This window comes from Hyperolius riggenbachi, chromosome 5, assembly GCF_040937935.1.
Source record: "Hyperolius riggenbachi isolate aHypRig1 chromosome 5, aHypRig1.pri, whole genome shotgun sequence".
In the NCBI taxonomy this organism is placed as follows: Eukaryota; Metazoa; Chordata; class Amphibia; order Anura; family Hyperoliidae; genus Hyperolius; species Hyperolius riggenbachi.
The window spans coordinates 168,141,780-168,169,646 of record NC_090650.1 but is presented as its reverse complement, the minus strand read 5'-3'; the positions used below and the strand labels follow the sequence as shown (position 1 = coordinate 168,169,646).

Genomic DNA, 27,867 nt, shown 5'->3' with positions numbered 1-27,867 from the left:
TGATCGGTGTTCCCTGGTTTCTTGGGGACTGGGATAATTGTGGACCTTTTGAAGCAAAGGGGGACCCTGCCTTCCGCTAGGGATCTGTTATAAATGGAGGTAAGGATGGGAGCTAGCTGTACTGCACAGGTTTTCAGACACATTGATGACACGCCATCCGGGCCTGCAGCTTTCCTGTGGTTTAGTTTGTGGAGTTGACACAGTACATCCTCCTCCTGTTCTTTGATTGACGCCGAAGCATCCTGCCCCCATGGGGAGGGTAGAGAGGATGGAATGACCTTCTGTGTGGAGAGGTGCTCAAACCTGCAATAAAACTCGTTGAGTTCCTCAGCTAGTTGGATACTAGGGATCGCCTGATGGTGAGCGGGTTTGAAGTTGGTAACTGCCCTGAGACCTTTCCAGACCTCCCGGGAGTTGTTTGACTGGAGACTGAGCTTCAGCTTCTCGGAGTAGGCCCTCTTTGCAGCTTTTAGTTCCCGGTTCAGGGTTTTCCTGGCCTCCCTGAACTCAGCTGGGGTGCCGGACTTGTGCACCTCCTCCTTGAGTTTCCGAAGCCGACGCAGCTTGCTGGTGAACCAGGGCTTGTTGTTGGGGAAGACCTTGAAGGTCTTAGTAGGGATGCACGACTCCTCACAGAAGCTTATATAGGAGGTGACGTTTTCTGTCCATTCAGCCAAGGTGGGTGCCTCCAGGGCCGACCAGTCCGTGCAATCTAAGCATGCCTGCAGCTCCAGCTTTGCATCATCTGTCCACTTTTTGACAGTCCTGATGACAGGCTTAGTGGATTCCAGGAGCCTTCGGTAGGTAGGGATCAGATGAATTAGGCAGTGATCCGAGTTCCCCAGGGCAGCTCCCTGAGTGGCCTTGTAAGCATTCTTTTGCACTGTGTAGCAGTGGTCCAGGGTGTAGTGGTTCCTGGTGGGGCAGGTGATGTGCTGCTTTTACCAGGGCAGTCCCTGGCGAAGGTTGGCTCTGTTGAAATCCCCCAGGATGATGAAGAGGGCTTCTGGAAGAGCAGTTTCCCACCGCAGGATGCTACAAAAATGATACAAAATACAGAATATAAAATATAGAATTGGTAATGACAGTGATAAAAGTAACATGATAAATAAAATGTATAATGATTTCCAAGACACAAAAGGGGGAGAGAGCCCTGCCCTTGCGAGCTTACAATCTATAGGGAATGGGGGGGTAAACAAGAGGAGGGGTAGTATACACCAAATATATAGAGGCAGTGTGTTTTAGGATACCTAGTAGGAGTGCAATTTGGTCTTAGGACAAAGGGAATTAGGACAAAGGGAAAAGGACTAAGGTAGCGCATATACTTGTCGGAACAAATTAGTTTGTAGATAGCGTTTAAAGGTAACAAAGGTTGGCGAGTGACGGATGTGTTGTGGGAGGGCATTCCAGAGGAGGGGTGAAGCACGTCAAAATCTTGTAAAAGTGAATGTGAGGTGGTTATTCCAGAGGAGGACAACAGAAGATCATGTGCAGATCTGAGATTGTGATTGGGTTTGTATCTGGAAATTAGCGAGGGTATGTACCGGGGAGAGAGACTGTGGAGAGCTTTGGAGGTTAGGATTAGGAGTCTGAACTGGATCCTATGGTTAATTGGCAGCCAGTGAAGAGCTTGCCAGAGAGGGGTAGCAGACGAAAATCGAAAAGGAAGATGAATGAGACGAGCAGCTGAGTTCAGTACCGACTGGAACGGGGCCAGTCCACAAAGTAGTATGTTGTAGTAGTTCAGACGAGATATTATAAGAGCATGTATTAACATTTTAGTTGTGTCTTGAGTGAAAAAAGGTCAGATGCGAGATATGTTTTTTAATTTGGAGATGGCAGGAGCTGGTTATGGAGTGAACATGAGACATAAAAGAGAGAGATGAGTCAAATATTACCCCCAAGCACTGTGCTTTGGGAACTGAAGTTATGGGAGTGTTATTAACATTTATTGTAACTTCAGGCAGAGAGGTGGACAGAGACGGCGGAAAAATGATTAGTTCTTTTTACTCATATTAAGTTTTAAGAAGTGAGAGGACATGAAGGAGGATATAGCAGACAAGCAGTCTGGAACATGTTTGAGGAGGGAGTTACGGTCTGGGGCCGAGAGTTACAGTTGTGTATCACTGGCGCACGGAAGGGGGTGTTCCGGGTGTCTGGAACACCCTCCCTGCACCGAGACCGGAAGTGGGGCTGCCGTATGTGTGTGTGCGGCGGAGGGTCCGAGGGTCTGACTGCCAGCATGAGCAGGTGCACCCGAGGCTTCACGCTGCGGGGGGCCTCGCTTGCTGCTGGCGGTGGGCAGCGGGCGTACGGGCACCAGAGCTGCGGGGAGAAGACTTTCCACTTACCTTCCTCGATCCTGCCAGCTTCTATCTACATCCTGTCCCGGCCGGCGTCTGTCGTTATGGTAACAGCGCCCCCAGTGATGACGTAACCGCATGTCATCACAGGGGGAGCTCTTACCGATGTGACGCGCGCCAGTAGAGGATAAAGATAGAAGCTGCGTGCAGGATGAAGACAGGTAAGTGGAAACTCCTCTCTCGCCGCTCCCCCCGCCTACCTATCTAATCTATACTGGGGGGCATATACCTATCTAATCTATACTGGGGGGCATATACCTATCTAATCTATACTGGGGGGCATATACCTATCTAATCTATACTGGGGGACATATACCTATCTAATCTATACTGAGGGGCATATACCTATCTAATCTATACTGGGGGGAATATCCCTATCTAATCTATACTGGGGGGGCATATACCTATCTAATCTATACTGGGGGGGCATATACCTATCTAATCTATACTGGGGGGGCATATACCTATCTAATCTATACTGGGGGGCATATACCTATCTAATCTATACTGGGGGGCATATACCTATCTAATCTATAATGGGGCATATACCTATCTAATCTATACTGGGGGCATATACCTATCTAATCTATAGTGGAGGCATATACCTAATCTATACTGGGAGACATATACCTATCTAATCTATACTGGGCATATACTTATCTAATCTATATTGGGGACATATACTTGTCTAATCTATACTGGGGAGCATATACCTATCTAATTTATATTGGGCATATAACCATCTAATCTATACTGGGGGGCATATACATATCTAATCTATACTGGGGGGCATATACCTATCTAATCTATATTGGGGGGCATATACCTATCTAATCTATACTGCGGACATATACCTATCTAATCTATACTGGGGGCATATAACTATCTAACCTATACTGGGGGCAACTATATGGGCTACCTATACTGGGGGGGGGGGCCTATAGCTGGCTACCTATACTGCGGGCACCTATACCTGTCTCCACGTTGGGGGCGCATTTTACGCCCTCACCCTGGGTGCAATTTAGCCTAGAAACTGCTAGTATTTGGCTCCACCCACACCATGTTTTGGCCACGCTTACACGTCGCTTTCAGGAATCCCCCCTTTGGAAATCCTGGATTTGCCCCTGTGTATCATCTGCATACAGGCTTTATTGAAACCCAAATAAGTTTATTAAAGAGACTCAAAAGCTAAAATATAACTTATCATGAAATAACCTCACTCAGTAAAATATATAGATTTGTGATAAAAATAATATCTAATTCTTACCACATGCTACTGCAATCAATCAATTCATTCATAAGCCACTCCCCCTGTCAATTTTGCCCCTGGCGATTTTTCTTCTTTTGCCTGGCCAGCTCGCACAGCATTGTGGGATTGCTGACATCACTGGCAATCCCACTTACAGAGCCTGACCCACGAATGGCTCAATTTGCAAAATCTCGAGAGATGATGCATGGTAAACTCCTGCATCATCTCACGAGTGAGAGACCAGGAACACAGGCTGAAGCAGCTGCACAGCGGGGAGCGACAGGCTTAATTACACAGGGAAAAGGCAGAGAGAGGCTGGTGGCTGCACAGCGGGGAGAGAGATGATTTAGAGACGGCTGCAGGAGGTTATCTGCGATGTCATCAGTCCTTCCTATCTGCACAGGATTTCCCACACATAGTTACACAAAGGGGAGGGCAGAAGACTGGAGGGGAGCACAAATGCTGGAGGGGAGGCACAAAGCTGAGGGTGTACTGTCCCTGGCTTCAGCATGAGAAGCAAGATGGCGGTGCTACAGCAGATATAAATGTGAGTCTATTCTATGCACTGCAATATACCAGATGTAAACTTTTTATGTTTATCTAACTGTGCACAGTGCATAGATTGCATATATGTATTGCTGTTCAAACTTTTTTTAGCTGTAGGTAGTCTTTAAGTCACCAAGACCGTGCATGTAGATGGAAAAGAGGAGGGGACCAAGGACAGACCCTTGAGGAACCCCGTCAGACAAAGCATGAGGAGACGAGATCTAATCTGAGTAGGAGACTTTGAAGGATCTTCCAGAGAGGTAGGAAGATAACCATATAAGAGTGAGGCCCTTTATTCCTACATTTGAAAGTATTTGCCTCATCTGTCACCGCCGTGTATAAAGTTAAAAAAACACCGCTGGTACTAAGCTGCTAAGCCGATCCACCAGCCTGCGTCCTGCGTCTGACGTCACACTGTGGCTCCGCCCTACGCATTTCGTTGCCCAGCAACTCATCAGGTGCTACACAGAGTGATGTGTGTGCCCGTATTTAACTCCTCCATATGCGCTAGAGCTGCCAGCTGGGAGTTGACTCCTCCTTTACATGAACTTCATTCATACAATAGAAAAAGGATATGTATAATAGAATGGACATATTGTGATCATATTGTTCATATAACTGAAATATCGTTATGAGTGATTTAGATCTATTTCAATCAAGTCCATAATACATGTTCCTTGCTTTGTTTATAAGTATATATCAGTTCCCAATTAGCTCAGTAAGTTCTTAAAACTATAGTCTACGTGATATCAGTCTACCATGGTACCAGTTGTCATTCTATGACATATATTGATACCCTCACTCTGTCATTCAACAGCATAATTTTATCAAATATTATCACAAAACACATGGAAGCCACCCCAATTGTTTTGTTAGCCTATAATGAACATAAACTATAATAAACACATGAAATAGACCTAAATTGTTTTTTTGAACAACTCTTGATTTAATCATTTGTGTTCTGTTTCTGGTGTTCAGCCCAGCTTTTGGCTTTAAGATGACCATCCGATGGCTTGAGTTTTTGGATTAGGACGAGCAGAGCTTATTTGTAACGATCTGCTATTGTAGGGATACCCTAGCAGACAGACAACCAGCTGATGCTCCCAGGAGGGGATACGACAGATCGAGTCGGCAACAGATCAGACGGCAGAGGTACAAAATCAGCAGGCAAGATCAAAGTGAGTAAACAGGCAGAGGTTGGCAACAGACCAGATTGGCAAAAGGTACAAAATAGGCAGGCAGGATCAAGGTAAGTAAACAGGCAGAGGTCGGCAACAGATCAGATTGGCAAATGTACAAAATCGGCAGGCAGAAGAGAAGTCGAGAACAGGCAAGGGTCAATATAATACAATCACAATAATAATAATAGTATAACCTGGGCTAGTGTGCATTTCCCGGGGTCCTGCCAGATCAAAACACACACGGAACTGACTATGGTCTGAAGCCTCACAGATGTGTTAGCTAGAGCAGACAATGCGAGAGTGATCAGAAGGAGCTTAAGAAGCCCGGGATGGAAGGATAACCACGCCCCCAACGAGCCCAGCAATCACAATCCGGAGGTGGAGCCATGCGTGTCAGCTGACTGCCGATCAGCTGACATGCTTCCTTAGAGCATAAAGAGTGCGACGCTGACAGCGTGTGCGTCCACCCTCATTTGCCACCTTCGCGTCACGCGCACGGACACCAGCTGGAGTGCCGCTGACGTCATCCACGCTGGCGCAGCCAGCCGACCCGGAGGTCGCAGACACGCTACCAGCATCTTTTCTGGCCTGGTGGTACAAATTGGCATATTTACTCATTACATAGAAAACAAGATTTTTAGGTATTGCACTCCTATAAAAATGAAAAAAACACAGCAGATAACTCCTAATTTAGACCAGGACTGGGTGCAGTATCAAATATATAATTAAACCTTAAAATAACATAAGGACACGCACACCATGCGATTCAAATGCACATAAATTTGTATTCAAAAAAGTATGTCAGAATATATACATATACATAGACAATAGACAATGGATGAAACCAATCAGAAATACATCGTGTAGACATAAGTAGCACAAAGATACAGTAATCAACCATAAACAAAGTATCCAGTTAAAGTGAACCTCCGTACTAAAAATCGACTCAGCAGCACTGAAAAGGCTTGGTGTTTCTTTAACAGTTTCACAGCATCAGAACTTTGTTTCTCTTATACAAGCCTTGTTTTTAGCTGCACAGAAGAAAACTGCCCGGGCTTTTTTCCCCTGATGCTGTGCAAAGCATGATGGGATTTCTGATTTTGTTGTTCTCGTTCTGCTGTTTTGAAGCAATTTTTTTTTCTTACATTTTGAATTTGACATTTGAAGCCTAGCGTGTGCAGCTGGGAGGGGTGATCAGGACACAGGACAGTTGGAACTGTGTCTCCTGCTCCTTGTCACCTCCTTTCATCCAAAAAGATGGCTGCCCCCATGACAAAGATGGCAGCTCCCATGAATCACAAACATTTGCCTGTTCTTTTAAAACAGGGTGGGTAAGAGATTATATTACCTATCTATTCTAATTAACATAACTAATGTAACTTGATGACAATATGTTTGTTTAGGCTGAAGTTCCCCTTTAATTAGACTTGGAAACACACTGTCAATTAGAATAACTAGAGTTCACATTACATCCAGGCCTTTTAGCCAGTAACAGTCCATATGAGTTTAAATGCACTCAGTGTGGGCCAAGTAAAAAGTTCATAGAGATGCAATTGTCTCCTTATAAAAGCAGTTGCTTAAAGGGATACTGTAGGGGGGTCGGGGGAAAATGAGTTGAACTTACCCGGGGCTTCTAATAGTTCCCCGCAGACCTCTTGTGCCCACGCAGCCACTCACCGATGCTCTGGCCCCGCCTCCGGTTCACTTCTGGAATTTCAGACTTTAAAGTCTGAAAACCACTGCGCCTGCATTGCCGTGTCCTCGATCCCGCTGATGTCACCAGGAGCTTACTGCGCAGGCACAGACCATACTGGGCATATGCAATACGCTCCTGGTGACATCAGCAGGATCGAGGACACGGCAACGCAGGCACAGTGGTTTTCAGACTTTAACCTTTTCAGCCGCGCGGACGTGAGCTTCACGTCCGCAGTGGCAAGTGCTAGAGCCGCAGGGACGCGTCACTGTCACGTCCCTGCAGTTTGGGTGGTCTGCAGGCGATCGTGCGGGCAGATGTCCGCGATCGCGCTGCTGCTGCTAGCAGAGGGGATTGGCTGCAGGGGACAAAAGTCCCCTGTGCCAATCCGAGCATGTCCGCCGAGAATAAACACTGTTTTTGTTGAAAAACAGTGTTTATTCTGTAAATGGAGCCGCTGCGCTATCTCCCGCCGCGATTTCCGCCGGTTTCCGCCGCCCGATCATTAAATTTATGAATGGAAACAATGTTTCCATTCATAATTTCCCCGCCGCCGCTGTGATCGGAGGCTTCCGATGGAAGCCTACGTCACTTCCCTGGTTACAATGTAGTGATACATTGTATCCCCATTAGCGTACTTTGTACGCTAATGGGATTTTTGCTCAGTAGGGACATCTTGTGGCCAAATAGTATAACACACCTACCGAGTGTGGGGAATAAAAATAAATGGTTATTTATGTCAAGAGGACATTAGATTAATAAATATTGGGCTAAAAATTTGTGATGCATGTAAAACTGAAAAAGTGCACCTTTATTTCCAAATAAAATATTGTCACCATACATTACACTAGGGGTATAATTTGAACGTTTAACTAACGAAGGCAAATGGCCAAATAAAATGTGTGGATTTTAGTTATGGTAGCATTAATTATTTTAAAACTGTAATGGCTCAAAACTGAAAAATAATGCATTTTTTTAATTTTTTTCTTATTATTCCCATTATAGTACAGTTAGATTAAAATAATTCTTAGCATAATTTACCACCCAAGGAAAGCCTAATTGCTTGACGGAAAAAACAAGGTAGAGATCATTTTGTTGTGATAGTAGTGATAAAGTTATTGGGGAACGAAAGGGAGAAGCGCTGACAAGTGAAAATTCCTCTCGTCCATAAGGTGAAAAATACCCGCGGGCTGAAATGGTTAAAGTCTGAAATTCCAGAAGTGAACCGGAGGCGGGGCCGGAGCATCGTTGAGTGGCTGCGCGGGCACAGGATATCTGCGGGGGACCATTAGAAGCCCCGGGTAAGTTCAACTCATTTTCTCCCGACCCCCCTACAGTATCCCTTTAAAGTGAAGATAGCAAAGCAAGCGGAGGTGCTGTCACCCTCTAATATTACCCAGACGTTGGCGTTTCGGATGAAATCCTTTTTCAATGGGATAAGCAAGTTGGCGATAGGCAGACAGCTCACATGTAACACAGAGGTAGAGAGGCAGCGTACTGTCCGTTGCGTGATTCAGCGCATGCTAAATACTATTACAGAGCCCATTAGGGGCGGGGAGAAGATCGTCACACCGGGACTGGCCCTTTGCGCCGTGATGAAATTTACTCATACCCCTGTGTACATTTCTCACCAGCTGTGAACAGCTGTTGGGAAAATTTCACATTACACATGAACAACTTTGAATAATTTTGCACCCTTTTGTCATCTAAAATAATGGTGTTCATTATAAGTTCACAAAACAATCAAGATAGTTTCCATGTGCTTTTGTGATAATATTTGATCTAACACTGGTATGATCTCTTCTCTTTGGTTTCCCTGACTTCCACCATCAGCTCATGTTTGACAATTACACAGTTACATAGTTATTTTGGTTGAAAAAAGACATACGTCCATCAAGTTCAACCAGAGAACAAAGTACAACACCTGCCTGCTCCCTCACATATCCCTGTTGATCCAGAGGAAGGCGAAAAACCCTTACAGGGCATGGTCCAATTAGCCTCAAAAGGGAAAAAAAATTCCTTCCCGACTCCAGATGGCAATCAGATAAAATCCTTGGATCTACATCATTTGGCATTACCTAGTAATTGTAGCCATGGATGTCTTTCAACGCAAGGAAAGCATCTAAGCCCCCTTTAAATGCAGGTATAGAGTTTGCCATAACGACTTCCTGTGGCAATGCATTCCACATCTTAATCACTCTTACTGTAAAGAACCCTTTCCTAAATAAATGGCTAAAACGTTTTTCCTACATGCGCAGATCATGTCCTCTAGTCCTTTGAGAAGGCCTAGGGACAAAAAGCTCATCTGCCAAGCTATTATATTGCCCTCTGATGTATTTATACATATTAATTAGATCCCCTCTAAGGCGTCTTTTCTCTAGACTAAATAAACCCAGTTTATCTAACCTTTCTTGGTAAGTGAACCCTTCCATCTCACGTATCAATTTTGTTGCTTGTCTCTGCACCTGCTCTAAAACTGCAATATCTTTTTTGTAATGTGGTGCCCAGAACTGAATTGCATATTCCAGATGTGGTCTTACTAGAGAGTTAAACAGGGGCAATATTATGCTAGCATCTCGAGTTTTTATTTTCCTTTTAATGCATCCCAAAATTTTGTTAGCTTTAGCTGCAGCGGCTTGGCATGGAGTATGATTATTTAACTTGATGTCGATGAGTACTCCAAGTTTGATGTCCCCAACTGTATCTCATTTATTTTGTATGGTGCTAGACCATTGGTACGACCAAAATGCAGGACTTTACATTTTTCAACATTGAATTTCATCTGCCATGTATGTGCCCACATAGCCATCCTATCCAGATCCTGTTGCAATATGACACTATCTTCCTGAGAGTTGATGATTCTGCACAATTTTGTATCATCTGCAAAAATAGCAACATTGCTCACTACTGCATCTACTAGGTCATTAATAAATAAATTGAAGAGCACTGGACCCAGTACAGAGCCCTGTGGGACCCCACTGCTAACAGTCTCCCATTTTGAGTATGATCCATTGACCACAACTCTTTGTTTTCTGTCCATTAGCCAGTTCCCTATCCATGCACACAGACTCTTCCCCAGTCCTTGCATCCTCAACTTTTGCACCAGACTTTTGTGGGGAACAGTGTCGAAGGCCTTTGCAAAGTCCAAGTATATCACATCTACAGCATTCCCAATATCCACATTAGCATTCACTACCTCATAAAAGCTGAACATGTTAGTCAAACAGGACCTGTCTTTAGTAGACCCATGTTGATGCTGAGAAATAAGATTATTTTCTACTATGAAGTCATGTATAGTATCTCTTAGTAACCTCTCAAATAGTTTGCATACAACTGATGTTAAGCTTACAGGTCTATAATTTCCTGGATCTGATTTTTTTTTGCCCTTCTTAAATAATGGGAAAACGTGGGCTGTACGCCAATCCACTCAGACTCTGACAGTTGAAAGAGAGTCACAAAAGATGAGATAAAGGGGTTTATCTATAACTGAACTTAATTCCCTTAGGACCTGAGGATGCATGCCATCCGGGCCAGGTGCCTTGTCTATTTTTAATTTATTTAGTCTTGCCTTCACTTCTTCCTGCATTAAGTATTTAATATTACACAGAAAAAGTGGGATCAGCGCATCACCAGGCCGCCTCCGAATGGCCTCAGCTCAGAGATGCGCTGAGCCCCCCCAGAGACTACAAACGCACCTTGAACCCAAACAGAGGCTCTGCATACACACCAAAGAAAAACTAACAAGTGGGAGCAGCTGACCAGAATTAAATCAAACATAGCAAAGAAATGAACAGCGCTACTTAAAAACAGATGAATGCTTACCTACAAAAAAGTGCAGACCCCACTCATGGGATACAAATACACAATGAGCACACATACAACCTGTCTACCACTTGGAGGATGTTAGTTTCCACTAACAAGCTTGCATGCAATTTGTTAGGTACTCGTCCCTCCCACTGTCGAAGAAGTCTTTCCTCCATGGGAGGGGACCTAACACTAACTAAATCCTACCTATGCATATGCATAGCCTGGGCACGCTACCAGTAAAATTAAGAATTGCGCAGAAAAAGTGGGATCAGCGCATCACCAGGCCGCCTCCGAATGGCCTCAGCTCAGAGATGCGCTGAGCCCCCCCAGAGACTACAAACGCACCTTGAACCCAAACAGAGGCTCTGCATACACACCAAAGAAAAACTAACAAGTGGGAGCAGCTGACCAGAATTAAATCAAACATAGCAAAGAAATGAACAGCGCTACTTAAAAACAGATGAATGCTTACCTGCAAAAAAGTGCAGACCCCACTCATGGGATACAAATACACAATGAGCACACATACAACCTGTCTACCACTTGGAGGATGTTAGTTTCCACTAACAAGCTTGCATGCAATTTGTTAGGTACTCGTCCCTCCCACTGTCGAAGAAGTCTTTCCTCCATGGGAGGGGACCTAACACTAACTAAATCCTACCTATGCATATGCATAGCCTGGGCGCGCTACCAGTAAAATTAAGAATTGCGCAGAAAAAGTGGGATCAGCGCATCACCAGGCCGCCTCCGAATGGCCTCAGCTCAGAGATGCGCTGAGCCCCCCCAGAGACTACAAACGCACCTTGAACCCAAACAGAGGCTCTGCATACACACCAAAGAAAAACTAACAAGTGGGAGCAGCTGACCAGAATTAAATCAAACATAGCAAAGAGGCTATGCTTATGCATATACATAGGTAGGATTTAGTTAGTGTTAGGTCCCCTCCCATGGAGGAAAGACTTCTTCGACAGTGGGAGGGACGAGTACCTAACAAATTGCATGCAAGCTTGTTAGTGGAAACTAACATCCTCCAAGTGGTAGACAGGTTGTATGTGTGCTCATTGTGTATTTGTATCCCATGAGTGGGGTCTGCACTTTTTTGCAGGTAAGCATTCATCTGTTTTTAAGTAGCGCTGTTCATTTCTTTGCTATGTTTGATTTAATTCTAGTCAGCTGCTCCCACTTGTTAGTTTTTCTTTGGTGTGTATGCAGAGCCTCTGTTTGGGTTCAAGGTGCGTTTGTAGTCTCTGGGGGGGCTCAGCGCATCTCTGAGCTGAGGCCATTCGGAGGCGGCCTGGTGATGCGCTGATCCCACTTTTTCTGTGCAATTCTTAATTTTACTGGTAGCGCGCCCAGGCTATGCATATGCATAGGTAGGATTTAGTTAGTGTTAGGTCCCCTCCTATGGAGGAAAGACTTCTTCGACAGTGGGAGGGACGAGTACCTAACAAATTGCATGCAAGCTTGTTAGTGGAAACTAACATCCTCCAAGTGGTAGACAGGTTGTATGTGTGCTCATTGTGTATTTGTATCCCATGAGTGGGGTCTGCACTTTTTTGCAGGTAAGCATTCATTTGTTCTTAAGTAGCGCTGCTCATTTCTTTGCTATGTTTGATTTAATTCTGGTCAGCTGCTCCCACTTGTTAGTTTTTCTTTGGTGTGTATGCAGAGCCTCTGTTTCGGTTCAAGGTGCGTTTGTAGTCTCTGGGGGGGCTCAGCGCATCTCTGAGCTGAGGCCATTCGGAGGCGGCCTGGTGATGCGCTGATCCCACTTTTTCTGCGCAATTCTTAATTTTACTGGTAGCGCGCCCAGGCTATGGATATGCATAGGCAGGATTTAGTTAGTGTTAGGTCCCCCCCATGGAGGAAAGACTTCTTCGACAGTGGGAGGGACGAGTACCTAACAAATTGCATGCAAGCTTGTTAGTGGAAACTAACATCCTCCAAGTGGTAGACAGGTTGTATGTGTGCTCATTGTGTATTTGTATCCCATGAGTGGGGTCTGCACTTTTTTGCAGGTAAGCATTCATCTGTTTTTAAGTAGCGCTGTTCATTTATTTGCTATATTTAATATTACAGTTGGAAGATTGAGACTCTTCTGCCTCTGTAATTTGCAACAGTGCTGTTTCCTTTGTGAAGACAGAAGCAAAGAAAGCAGCATTTAATAACTCTGCCTTACTTTGGTCATCCACCATTGAGTTCCCACCCTCATCCTTTAGGAGTCCTATACAGTCAACCTTTCTTTTTTTAGAGTTGATGTACTTGTAAAACTTTTTTGGGTTAGATTTGATATCCCTAGCGATTTGATTTTCAGCTTCGATCTTTGCCAGCCTAATTTCTTTTTTACAATTTTTATTGCACTCCTTATAATTGCTTAGTGCAGCCTCGGCCCCCTCCTGTTTTAGGACCTTATAGGCATTCTTTTTCCTCTTCATTTTATCTCTAACCTTTCTATTCATCCATAGAGGTCTTTTTTTATTCCTAGACATTTTGTTTCCATATGGGATATACATACTACAATATTGATTGAGAATAAGTTTAAAAGCTTGCCATTTCCCTTCAGTGTCCTCCCCTTGTAGTACATTATCCCAGTTCACCAAACTTAGTACCTGCCTAAGTTGATTGAACTTTGCTTTTCTAAAATTCATAGTTTTAGTGGACCCGCTGCCCCCTGGCCTATCAGTCACCAGATCAAACGTTATCATGTTGTGATCACTATTTCCCAAATGTTCTTGAACCTGTACATTTGATACATTATCTAGTCTATTAGAAATGAGATACCCTCATTGCAACCATCCACATACACCCAATAAATTTACACAAACTACTCTGCACTCTTTAACTCTTATCTTTCCCTAATTATACACACACCAACTTGCAAAATGGTTAATATCCTTTTTACAGCCATTATCCTGTCAGCCTCACTACTTAAAATACCTACATCACTCATCCCTCCTGCTGCCAGCAATAACATTTACATTGCTCCTTCTCTCCTACCATCCTCTCTTCTCTCTACTCATGAACTATTCTTATTTCTGAAGTCACACATACAGTGGTGTGAAAAACTATTTGCCCCCTTCCTGATTTCTTATTCTTTTGCATGTTTGTCACACTTAAATGTTTCTGCTCATCAAAAACCGTTAACTATTAGTCAAAGATAACATAATTGAACACAAAATGCAGTTTTAAATGATGGTTTTTATTATTTAGTGAGAAAAAAAAACTCAAAACCTACATGGCCCTGCGTGAAAAAGAAATTGCCCCCTGAACCTAATAACTGGTTGGGCCACCCTTAGCAGCAATAACTGCAATCAAGCGTTTGCGATAACTTGCAACAAGTCTTTTACAGCGCTCTGGAGGAATTTTTGCCCACTCATCTTTGCAGAATTGTTGTAATTCAGCTTTATTTGAGGGTTTTCTAGCATGAACCGCCTTTTTAAGGTCATGCCACAACATCTCAATAGGATTCAGGCCAGGACTTTGACTAGGCCACTCCAAAGTCTTCATTTTGTTTTTCTTCAGCCATTCAGAGGTGGATTTGCTGGTGTGTTTTGGGTCATTGTCCTGCTGCAGCACCCAAGATCGCTTCAGTTGAGTTGACGAACAGATGGCTGGACATTCTCCTTCAGGATTTTTTGGTAGACAGTAGCATTCATGGTTCCATCTATCACAGCAAGCCTTGGAGGTCCTGAAGCAGCAAAACAACCCCAGACCATCACACTACCACCACCATATTTTACTGTTGGTATGATGTTCTTTTGCTGAAATGCTGTGTTACTTCTACGCCAGATGTAACGGGACACGCACCTTCCAAAAAGTTAAACTTTTGTCTCGTCGGTCCACAAGGTATTTTCCCAAAAGTCTTGGCAATCATTGAGATTTTTTTTAGCAAAATTGAGATGAGCCTTAATGTTCTTTTTGCTTAAAAGTGTTTTGCGCCTTGGATATCTGCCATGCAGGCCGTTTTTGCCCAGTCTCTTTCTTATGGTGGAGTCGTGAACACTGACCTTAATTGAGGCAAATGAGGCCTGCAGTTCTTTAGATGTTGTCCTGAGGTCTTTTGTGGCCTCTCGGATGAGTTTTCTCTGTGCTTTTGGGGTCATTTTGGTCGGCCAGCCACTCCTGGGAAGGTTCATCACTGTTCCATGTTTCTGCCATTTGTGGATAATGGCTCTCACTGTGGTTCGCTGGAGTCCCAAAGCTTTAGAAATGGCTTTATACCCTTTACTAGACTGATAGATCTCAATTACAGTACTTTTGTTCTCATTTGTTCCTGAATTTCTTTGGATCTTGGCATGATGTCTAGCTTTTGAGGTGCTTTTGGTCTACTTCTCTGTGTCAGATAGCTCCTATTTAAGTGATTTCTTGATTGAAACAGGTGTGGCAGTAATCAGGCCTGGGAGTGACTACAGAAATTGAACTCAGGTGTGATAAACCACAGTTAAGTTATTTTTTAACAAGGGGGGCAATCACTTTTTCACACAGGACCATGTAGGTTTTGATTTTTTTTTCTGACTAAATAATAAAAACCATCATTTAAAACTGCATTTTGTGTTTAATTATGTTATCTTTGACTAATAGTTAACGGTTTTTGATGAGCAGAAACATTTAAGTGTGACAAACATGCAAAAGAATAAGAAATCAGGAAGGGGGCAAATAGTTTTTCACACCACTGTACCTTCCTCCACGTCTCTTAAACAGCCCTCTGCCACATACAAATCATATCCTCACCTTTCTCATCTCTGCCTACTACTCTTTCTTGCTGCTGGGGACATATCACCCAATCCAGGACCCTCTCCCAGACCTCACTGCACTCTGGTAAACACCACATCCCACACTGATCATCCTCACTCCCCCACACACATTAACCGAAGTAACCTGATCACCATCCCTTGCCTTCCCAGTTCTTCCCCTCCCATATCTGGGGCTCTCTAGAATGCCCGCTCTGTAGTCAACAAACTAGCCCACATCCATGATCTGTTCATCACTAATGCTTTCAACTTCTTGGGGCTCACTGAGACATGGATAACCCCATCTGATACTGTGTCTTCAGCAGCCCTCTCATACGGTGGCCTCAAGTTTAGCCACACGCCTAGATCGGATGACAAACATAGGGGTGGGGTGGGAATTCTTCTTTCCGCACACTGCTCCTTTAAACCGCTTGCACCTGCACCTTCTCTGGCTTTCTTTTCTTTTGAGGCTCATGCTGTCCGCCTCTACTACCCTCACCACTTCCAGGTTGCTGTCATATACCATCCTCCTGGACCAGCCTCCACCTTCATTGACCACTTTTCCACATGGCTTCTCCACTTTCTATCCACTGACATTCCTTCCATCATCATTGGAGACTTTAACATCCTCTCACCTCACCTCACCCTATAACCTCTTCCAGTGGTCCTCAACACCCACCCACAAAGATGATCACACTTTGGACCTAGTTTTACCCTACTCTGCCCAGTTTCCACATTTAATAACTCTTTATTCCCCCTTTCCGATCACAATCTCATAACTTTTACAATCAGTCCCTCCCTGCCTCCTCCAGCAACCGTAGTCTGGGGCATAACTATAGCGTAACTATAGCCCCTGCTGCACCTGCGACTGCAGTGGGGCCTGGAGCCCATAAGGGGCCTGTCTATGCTGGCTGCCTGCTAGTCTAGTAGGACTAGTGCCTGGCTGCTGGCAGCGGTGCAGGTGGACTGGCAGTGCATGCCGGAAAGTGTGGGTGGCGAGGACCATGGCTGCAGTGATGAGGTGCCGACATGTGGGAATTCCTGCTGCTGCTCAGTATCTACGGTGAGTGCAGGAAGGTTAAGATCTCGGCAGGCCTCTGGACTCATCAGCTGCACATACTGCCTGTGGGCTTAGGCAGATGGCAGAGAGAGTGAAAGGAGCCGCGGGAGAGCTGCGTGCAGTGAGTATTTAAATGAGTGATCAGCTCACCTCTGACCTTTCTCTTGATGATATATTTTCCTATTCTGCCGCTGTATGCTCTGTAATTCTCTCCGAGTTAGCAGATAATAAAGCCAGTCAGAGTGGGTACCCTCTCTCCTTCCCCACCAGCAGTAAGGGAATCTTTGAGGAAAGTTATCTCTCCATGCAGTTATGCTGTTTTGATGGCTTCCTGCAACTTGCCTGTGATTTCTGTTTCCCCTTTCACATAGGTGATTTTGCATGTTTGACTCATGTTCTTTGTGTATCTCTCACTTCCTTTACATGCCTCTGTGTGCCTTTCTACCTCTCCATGTGTTTATTATATATAATCTATAATTAATTTATCTCTGTCAGTTTGGTCCATCCCCATAACTGTCACCCCCTTTCTGTCACTTTTACTACTAGGGATGAGTGTTTCGAATTTGGAACAGCATTCCGAATGCTTACAATCTAAATCTTTACACATTTGGACAGCGGCAGGGATTTAACTTACGCTTTTTCCTGCCTCTGTCCTCCATATTGTGTTCCAGGTAGCTCTAGGATACTTCCTCCATCATAGCCAAAAGGAGGAAGTGTCAGGGATCTGGAACGCAATGTGGAGCGCAGCAGGCAGAGGCTGCAATAAGGGTGAGTTGACACAGTGCAGGAAATTTGGGCGCATAAGGCAGGTGGACAAAAAGGGCGCCGCCATTCACTCCCATAATAAATATCGTTTAATCGGCGCCCAACAGGAAAATAGGGCGCCGGAGAAAATAACGTTTTAAAAGCGGCGCCCGGAGACTTTTAATGTTTTATAACTGCTTCTCATGATTACACATTATTTAATGATTTATAATTTTTTACACATTATTTTTAAACGAAAAGCACTACAATATTTTTAAAACATTTTTAAACGAAAAATTTTAAAATCTTTCTTTTTTAAAACATTATTTTTAAACGAAAAACCGCACAATATTTTTTAAAACGTTATTAATGCTTATCACAGGGGGTCTTAGGTTTAGGCACCACCAGGAGGGTCTTAGGTTTAGGCACCACCAGGGGTGTCTTAGGTTTAGGCACCAGCAGAGGGGTCTTAGGTTTAGGCACCACCAGGGGGGTCTTAGGTTTAGGCACCACCAGGGGGGTCTTAGGTTTAGGCACCACCAGGGGGGTCTTAGGTTTAGGCACCACCAGGGGGTCTAGGGGTTATGCATAGGTACAGGGAGGGTTCTGTGTGAGAGTAGGGTTAGGTATAGCTTTAGTAACATTCTTATTAATGTTTTATAAAACGTTATTATAAATTTCACTTTTTAAACAGGGAAGATTAACGTTTTTACAATTGCCGATTTCATACACATTATTTAATGATTTATAACTTTATAAAACATTATTTTTAAACAAAATATAGCACAATTTTTTTTTAAACGTTATTCATGCTTATTGTTTAAAACCGTGCGCCCTTTTTTCCCGGTGCCCTTTTTTAACGTACGCGAGTTGACACCCCATGCTGCAGTCCGAATATGTAATAATTCAGATTTTGATCCAAAGCATTTGGAATGCTGTTCCAAATTTAAATCCTTATCCTTACTCGCCACCCACAATGTCACTGTCTCTCCCTCTTTGTTACCTCCTCTTCCCCATGTGGCTTTCTATCCCTCTCTGTATCACTAACTACCCCACCTCTGTCAATCCATCCTTCCCGCCCCTCCATCATGTGGCTGTCTTTAGCCCTGTACTCACACTGGAGGAAACTCAGCTACAGGGCCGTATCTATTAAGAGGCACCCGTGGGCCGGTGCCATGGGCGGGTCCTCGGGGGGGAGGGGGGGGCGGCCACCTAAAGTTCAATTTTATTTTTTTTTATTATTATTTTTTATTCTTTTTTTTTGGTGCGGGGGGAGCGGCAGAGAGCGCACCAACAGATGAGGGGAGCTCGCTCACCCCCGCCCTCCAGCAGAGTGGCAGCGGCCGGCAAGGACATAATCCTGAACTCTGCATGCCGCCGCCTGGTCTAGTGACGTCACTAGACCAGGCGGCGGCATGCAGAGTTCAGGATCATGTCTGCCACTCTGCTGGAGGGCGGGAGCGAGTCGGGAGAAGCGCGAAGGAGCCGCTGGCAACTGCAGCCCAGCTACCCAGCCAGAAGCCAGCTCGCCCAGCCAGGTAGGTACCCAGCCAGCCCGATACCCAGCCAGCCCGCTGCCCAGCCAGGTACCCAGCCAGCCCGCATGCCCAGCCAGGTACCCAGCCAGCCCGCATGCCCAGCCAGGTACCCAGCCAGCCCGCATGCCCAGCCAGGTACCCAGCCAGCACGCATGCCCAGCCAGGAACACAGCCAGCCCGCTGCCCAGCCAGGTACCCAGCCAGCCCGCTGCCCAGCTAGGTACCCAGCCAGCCCGCACGCCCAGCCAGGTACCCAGCCAGCACGGTACCCAGCCAGCCCGCATGCCCAGTCAGGTACCCAGCCAGCCCGCACGCCCAGCCAGGTACCCAGCCAACCCGCAGCCCAGCCAGGTACCCAGCCAGCCAGGTACCCAGCCAGCCCGCATGCCCAGCCAGGTACCCAGCCAGCCCGCACGCCCAGCCAGGTACCCAGCCAGCCCGCATGCCCAGCCAGGTACCCAGCCAGCCCGCACGCCCAGCCAGGTACCCAGCCAGCCCGCACGCCCAGCCAGGTACCCAGCCAGCCCGCACGCCCAGCCAGGTACCCAGCCAGCCCGCACGCCCAGCCAGGTACCCAGCTAGCCCGCCTGCCCAGCCAGGTACCCAGCCAGCCCGGTACCCAACCAGCCCGCATGCCCAGTCAGGTACCCAGCCAGCCCGCTGCCCAGCCAGGTACCCAGCCAGCCTGCATGCCCAGCCAGGTACCCAGCCAGCCCGCACGCCCAGCCAGGTACCCAGCCAGCCCGCACGCCCAGCCAGGTACCCAGCCAGCCCGCACGCCCAGCCAGGTACCCAGCCAGCCCGCACGCCCAGCCAGGTACCCAGCCAGCCCGCATGCCCAGTCAGGTACCCAGCCAGCCCGCATGCCCAGCCAGGTACCCAGCCAGCCCGCTGCCCAGCCAGCCCACACGCCCAGCCAGGTACCCAGCCAGCCCACACGCCCAGCCAGGTACCCAGCCAGCCCGCACGTCCAGCCAGGTACCCAGCCAGCCCGCACGCCCAGCCAGGTACCCAGCCTGCCCGCACGCCCAGCCAGGTACCCAGCCAGCCCGCACGCCAAGCCAGGTACCCAGCTAGCCCGCACGCCCAGCCAGGTGCCCAGCCAGCCCGGTACCCAGCCAGCCCGCATGCCCAGTCAGGTACCCAGCCAGCCCGCATGCCCAGCCAGGTACCCAGCCAGCCCACATGCCCAGCCAGGTACCCAGCCAGCCCGCATGCTCAGCCAGGTACCCAGCCAACCCGCATGCCCAGCCAGGTACCCAGCCAGCCCGCATGCCCAGCCAGGTACCCAGCCAGCCCGCATGCCCAGTCAGGTACCCAGCCAGCCTGCATGCCCAGCCAGGTACCCAGCCAGCCCGCTGCCCAGCCAGCCCACACGCCCAGCCAGGTACCCAGCCAGCCCGCACGCCCAGCCAGGTACCCAGCCAGCCCGCACGTCCAGCCAGGTACCCAGCCAGCCCGCACGCCCAGCCAGGTACCCAGCCTGCCCGCACGCCCAGCCAGGTACCCAGCCAGCCCGCCTGCCAAGCCAAGTACCCAGCTAGCCCGCACGCCCAGCCAGGTGCCCAGCCAGCCCGGTACCCAGCCAGCCCGCATGCCCAGTCAGGTACCCAGCCAGCCCGCTGCCCAGACAGGTACCCAGCCAGCCCACATGCCCAGCCAGGTACCCAGCCAGCCCGCATGCTCAGCCAGGTACCCAGCCAGCCCGCATGCCTAGCCAGGTACCCAGCCAGCCCGCATGCCCAGCCAGGTACCTAGCCAGCCCGCATGCCCAGCCAGGTACCCAGCCAGCCCGCAAGCCCAGCCAGGTACCCAGCCAGCCCGCACGCCCAGCCAGGTACCCAGCCAGCCCGCACGCCCAGCCAGGTACCCAGCCAGCCCGCATGCCCAGCCAGGTACCCAGCCAGCCCGCTGCCCAGCCAGGTACCCAGCCAGCCCGCATGCCCAGCCAGGTACCCAGCCAGCCCGCATGCCCAGCCAGGTACCCAGCCAGCCCGCATGCCCAGCCAGGTACCCAGCCAGCCCGCATGCCCAGCCAGGTACCCAGCCAGCCCGCATGCCCAGCCAGGTACCCAGCCAGCCCGCATGCCCAGCCAGCTCGCATGCCCAGCCAGGTACCTAGCCAGCCCATTGCCTGCATGCCCAGCCAGGTACCCAGCCAGCCCACTGCCTGCATGCCCAGCCAGGTACCCAGCAAGCCCACTGCCTGCATGCCCAGCCAGGTACCCAGCCAGCCCACTGCCTGCATGCCCAGCCAGGTATCCAGCCAGCCCGCATGCCCAGCCAGGTAGCCAGCCCGCATGCCCAGCCAGGTACCCAGCCAGCCCACTGCCTGCTTGCCCAGCCAGCCCACTGCCCGCTTGCCCAGCCAGCCCACTGCCCGCTCGCCCAGCCAGGTACCAAGCCAGTCCACTGCCCGCTCGCCCAGCCAGGTACCCAGCCAACCCACTGCCCGCTCGCCCAGCCTGCCCGCTCGCCCAGCCTGGTACCCAGCCCACTGCCCGCTCGTTTAGCCAGGCAGTGGCTGGATAGTGTAATGGTTAAGGGCTCTGCCTCTGACACAGGAGACCTGGGTTCAAATCTCGGCTCTGCCTGTTCAGTAAGCCAGCACCTATTCAGTAAGGAGTTTCTTGGGCAAGTCTCCTTAACACTGCTACTGCCTACTGAGTGCGCTCTAGTGGCTGCCTCGCAAGTGCTTTGAGTCCGACAGGAGAAAGGCGCTATACAAATACTGCAATTAATTACTCAGCCAGCCCACTGCTTACCTAGCCAGCCCACTACCCGCTCACCCAGCCAGGTACACAGCTGCCCACTGTGTGATTTACTGCTGAAATGCTGCCCACATTGTGATTATTTTCTGGTGAAATGTTGCCCACATTGCAATTATTCTCTGCTGAAATGTTGCACTCATTGCGATTATTTTCTGGTGAAATGCTGCCCACATTGCGATTATTTTCTGGTGAAATGTTGCCCACATTGCGATTATTCTTTGCTGAAATGTTGCACTCGTGATTATTCTCTGCTGAAATTCTGCACACATTGCGATTATTTTATGGTGAAACACTGCCCCATTATGATTATTTGGTACCTGGGGGGGGGGGGGGGGGGGCATCCAAATTCTCGCAAGGGGGCCCAGTGATTTCTAGTTACGCCCCTGACTACTACCTAAACTGGGGATACCTATAGACCTGGATATCTATACTGGGGACACCTATAGTATGTCTACATTTGGACACCTATAGACCTGGCTACTGTACTTATACTAATTATTTATATAGCGCCAACATATTACGCAGCACTGTACAGAGTATGTATTGTTTTGTCACATAACTGTCCCACAGAGGGGCTCACAATCTAATCCCTACCATAGTCATATGTCTATGTATGTATCGTAGTCTAGGGCCAATTTTTAGGGGAAGCCAATTAACATTATACTTATCTGTATCGTATGTTGTTGGGATGTGGGAGGGAACCAGAGTGTCTTAAGGAAACCCACACAGACAAAGGGAGAACATACAAACTCCTTGCAAATGTTGACCTGGCTAGGATTCGAACCAGGAACCCAGCGCTGCAAGGCGAGAGTGCTAACCACTACGCCACTGTGCTGCCATACCACTGTACTATATAGTACTTACATCTTCAGCAGTACTTCACGGAGTACGTAGTCATGTCACTGACTATCCTCTGAGGAGCTTACAATCTAATTCTCCCATAGTCTAATGTCCTACCATATTATTATGTATTTATATAGCACTGGCATATTCTGCAGCACTTTGCAGAGAACAGTCATGTTACTGACTTTTCTCAGGGGAGCTCACACTCTAATACCTACCACTATTTTGTGCGAGAGAACACTGGCTAATGTGTGTTTTTTTTTTTTTGGGGGGGGGGGAACATTTCCTACTTGCTTTTTTAAGGTCACTTTACTCATACCCAGGGAGAGACCATGGCCCCACTGACTTTGGGCTGCACTCTTACTAGGATATTTTAATTAGCCACACCCACTGTGTTATGGGCACGCCCACTGCATTATATGGCCACGCCCATTTTTCACCGCGGGGGGCGCCGTAGGTTTGGGGTGCCTAGGGGAGCCCAAACCCTAAATACAGCCCTGCTCGGCTAAGGTGGTCGCTAGCATTATTATTATTATTTATTGAATTTATATAGCACCAACATATTACGCAGCGCTGTAACATTACCAATGATTGGTTGCTAGGGCCTGGCTGGGGGCCTCTGATTGGCCCAGGGATGTAAATTCTGCTCATTTCTGCCTAATCACGACCTAATCACGGATTTCCACCATGATCATGGCTGTAACCGCATTCCAAATATTTGCAATCATGGAATATCCGTGGCCGATTTCCATGATCCAGAATCGATCACAGATTTAGAAGTCGAATAGTGAAAAAGTGCTCATAAATCATGGCTATTCCGTGATCACAGAAATTATCCGAGCACCACTGCTCTTGTCAAGCAGATCTATTCCCAGCCAGCCTGCATGCCCAGCCAGGTACCCAGCCAGCCCACATGCCCAGCCAGGTACCCAGCCAGCCCGCATGCTCAGCCAGGTACCCAGCCAGCCCGCATGCCCAGCCAGGTACCCAGCCAGCCCGCATGCCCAGCCAGGTACCCAGCCAGCCCGCATGCCCAGCCAGGTACCCAGCCAGCCCGCAAGCCCAGCCAGGTACCCAGCCAGCCCGCAAGCCCAGCCAGGTACCCAGCCAGCCCGCACGCCCAGCCAGGTACCCAGCCAGCCCGCACGCCCAGCCAGGTACCCAGCCAGCCCGCACGCCCAGCCAGGTACCCAGCCAGCCCGCATGCCCAGCCAGGTACCCAGCCAGCCCGCTGCCCAGCCAGGTACCCAGCCAGCCCGCATGCCCAGCCAGGTACCCAGCCAGCCCGCATGCCCAGCCAGGTACCCAGCCAGCCCGCATGCCCAGCCAGGTACCCAGCCAGCCCGCATGCCCAGCCAGGTACCCAGCCAGCCCGCATGCCCAGCCAGGTACCCAGCCAGCCCGCATGCCCAGCCAGGTACCCAGCCAGCCCGCATGCCCAGCCAGGTACCCAGCCAGCCCGCATGCCCAGCCAGCTCGCATGCCCAGCCAGGTACCTAGCCAGCCCATTGCCTGCATGCCCAGCCAGGTACCCAGCCAGCCCACTGCCTGCATGCCCAGCCAGGTACCCAGCAAGCCCACTGCCTGCATGCCCAGCCAGGTACCCAGCCAGCCCGCATGCCCAGCCAGATAGCCAGCCCGCATGCCCAGCCAGGTACCCAGCCAGCCCACTGCCTGCTTGCCCAGCCAGCCCACTGCCCGCTTGCCCAGCCAGCCCACTGCCCGCTTGCCCAGCCAGCCCACTGCCCGCTCGCCCAGCCAGGTACCAAGCCAGTCCACTGCCCGCTCGCCCAGCCAGGTACCCAGCCAACCCACTGCCTGCTCGCCCAGCCTGCCCGCTCGCCCAGCCTGGTACCCAGCCCACTGCCCGCTCGTTTAGCCAGGCAGTGGCTGGATAGTGTAATGGTTAAGGGCTCTGCCTCTGACACAGGAGACCTGGGTTCAAATCTCGGCTCTGCCTGTTCAGTAAGCCAGCACCTATTCAGTAAGGAGTTTCTTGGGCAAGTCTCCTTAACACTGCTACTGCCTACTGAGTGCGCTCTAGTGGCTGCCTCGCAAGTGCTTTGAGTCCGACAGGAGAAAGGCGCTATACAAATACTGCAATTAATTACTCAGCCAGCCCACTGCTTACCTAGCCAGCCCACTACCCGCTCACCCAGCCAGGTACACAGCTGCCCACTGTGTGATTTACTGCTGAAATGCTGCCCACATTGTGATTATTTTCTGGTGAAATGTTGCCCACATTGCAATTATTCTCTGCTGAAATGTTGCACTCATTGCGATTATTTTCTGGTGAAATGTTGCCCACATTGCGATTATTCTTTGCTGAAATGTTGCACTCATTGCGATTATTTTCTGGTGAAATGCTGCCCACATTGCGATTATTTTCTGGTGAAATGTTGCCCACATTGCGATTATTCTTTGCAGAAATGTAGCACTCGGGGGGGGCATCCAAATTCTCGCAAGGGGGCCCAGTGATTTCTAGTTACGCCCCTGACTACTACCTAAACTGGGGATACCTATAGACCTGGATATCTATACTGGGGACACCTATAGTATGTCTACATTTGGACACCTATAGACCTGGCTACTGTACTTATACTAATTATTTATATAGCGCCAACATATTACGCAGCACTGTACAGAGTATGTATTGTTTTGTCACATAACTGTCCCACAGAGGGGCTCACAATCTAATCCCTACCATAGTCATATGTCTATGTATGTATCGTAGTCTAGGGCCAATTTTTAGGGGAAGCCAATTAACATTATACTTATCTGTATCGTATGTTGTTGGGATGTGGGAGGGAACCAGAGTGTCTTAAGGAAACCCACACAGACAAAGGGAGAACATACAAACTCCTTGCAAATGTTGACCTGGCTAGGATTCGAACCAGGAACCCAGCGCTGCAAGGCGAGAGTGCTAACCACTACGCCACTGTGCTGCCATACCACTGTACTATATAGTACTTACATCTTCAGCAGTACTTCACGGAGTACGTAGTCATGTCACTGACTATCCTCTGAGGAGCTTACAATCTAATTCTCCCATAGTCTAATGTCCTACCATATTATTATGTATTTATATAGCACTGGCATATTCTGCAGCACTTTGCAGAGAACAGTCATGTTACTGACTTTTCTCAGGGGAGCTCACACTCTAATACCTACCACTATTTTGTGCGAGAGAACACTGGCTAATGTGTGGGGTTTTTTTTTTTTTTTGGGGGGGGGGGGGAACATTTCCTACTTGCTTTTTTAAGGTCACTTTACTCATACCCAGGGAGAAACCATGGCCCCACTGACTTTGGGCTGCACTCTTACTAGGATATTTTAATTAGCCACACCCACTGTGTTATGGGCACACCCACTGCATTATATGGCCACGCCCATTTTTCGCCGCGGCGTTCTCCTGGGGGGCGCCGTAGGTTTGGGGTGCCTAGGGGAGCCCAAACCCTAAATACAGCCCTGCTCAGCTAAGGTGGTCGCTAGCATTATTATTATTATTTATTGCATTTATATAGCACTAACATATTACGTAGCGCTGTAACATTACCAATATTTTACTACAGCTAAACCTAACCCTAGGCTTGGGAAGATACAAAAAGTGAGAAACCGAGAGCCCAATATAGTGTAGTATGTCAAGAGAAAAGGAACGTAACATGGAGTATGAGAATGTTATACTCACAAGTCTGGGTTACGACAAAGGCAACCACTGGAAATACAGGTGGGGAGAATTATGACCTGACCCCACTCAGGTATAAGAAGTCGCTCTCTGTAGATCGGAATAGTTGGGGATACACCCCTCCACCCAGGGTGGACTAGATTAATGAATGATAGATAGTACCAGAGGCGCCAAATTAGAATAAAAAGGTTAAAAACCGTTTAAAAGGAGGGAGGTAGGTGGACACCACCCTCAACTATACAATGACCAGCCAATGAGTCTTTGTAAATAGACAATCAAATTTATTACAAGCTCTCCAAATATGCGCAACACGTTTCACAGGTCAACCACCCGCTTCATCAGGCAATCAAAATCTGGAGGTGCACTGTTAAGACAAACAAAAAAATATGCACAATATACCAGTGGACGCTAGGTACATAGTTCAGCAAAATTAAATGCAACAGTATGTCAAAAATGTGTTTATATAAAATGCAAACTAACCAATAATGAGCATGAGGGCTACCTTATCACTCATGAAGCTGTTCATGAATTAATAAAAATACATGTTGGTAATGCCGTATAATGCAATGTAATTGTATCAAAAACAGGGGAGGAGATGCAGGTACCAATAAAAAAATGTACATAGCAAACACTAAACACATCTAAAAGCTACTACTGGAGGTGTATTGATCAAACCAAGCCAGCCTTTACAAAACATGCCAATAAGAAGTTATTTACCATTAATAAATTATTCTGGAAAAAACACAGCAAATGCATCATTACTTACCAATGCTGTATCAATCTATGGGCCAAGCGCCTACTGTGAGGCTATGGTGCGTCTGGTACGATACATATAGTGTGTCACCAGCCCCTCCCTCTAGATTGTAAGCCTTTGGCAGGGCCCTCTTCCCTTGTGTATCATACTTGACTGTGTGCACTTTACCCAGAATTTGGAACTGGTAATTTTTTACCACTACCATTCCAGTTTATGATCTGGCATTGTACTATTATCTGCATTGTGTTGTGTATCTTATTGCTATTACCTGTATTGTTGTATCTATGCTCCGTTACCTGTATTGTTCTGTCAACCCTGTTATCATTGTCTGTAAGCCTATTTATTGTACAGCGCTGCGTAATATGTTGGCGCTATATAAATCTAATAAATAATAAATAATAATATAGTATCACTGGCACCACTAATCAAAAAACCCTCTTTAAACCCTACTGCCCTTTCTAATTACCGCCCAGTCTCTTTGCCTCCAAACTGCTAGAACGCCAAATTTACTTAGAGTTGGCTAACTTTCTCTCTGCTAATTCCCTGTTAGACCCCTTCCAGTCCGGCTTCCGCCCTCAAAACTCTACAGAAACAGTTCTCACTAAGGTTGCCAATGACCTTCTAGTTGCTAAAGCCAAAGGCAGATTTTCGGTACTAATACTCCTAGATCTGTCCTCCGCGTTCGACACTGTTGATCATACCCTACTTCTCCAGACCCTCTCAACACTGGGAATCAAGGGCCTAGCACACTCCTGGATCAACTCTTACCTGTCTGGACATTCCTTCATGGTTTCCTATGCCAACACCAACTCCGCTCCGTGCCCACTTTCTGTGGGAGTACCACAAGGGTCCGTCCTAGGACCCCTCCTTTTTTCCATTTACACCCTTGGCCTGGGACAAATA

At 47.9% G+C, this 27,867-nt stretch overlaps 1 protein-coding gene across 5 annotated transcripts in view; it reads right to left on the bottom strand.

The window, feature by feature from the left end:
- ANKRD33B (ankyrin repeat domain 33B) overlaps positions 1 to 27,867 on the bottom strand; it is a 688,858-nt gene that overhangs the window by 68,767 nt on the left and 592,224 nt on the right. Inside the window, exon 5 of one of the 5 annotated variants that reach the window (XM_068236427.1) lies at positions 682 to 1,035. The exons of the other annotated variants lie outside the window; for them this stretch is intronic. Within the exon in view, the coding sequence (XP_068092528.1) occupies positions 821 to 1,035 (215 nt within the window). The 3' untranslated portion in view covers positions 682 to 820. Of the gene's footprint in view, positions 1 to 681; positions 1,036 to 27,867 lie in introns of those variants that run through there. 5 annotated transcript variants of the gene reach the window in all.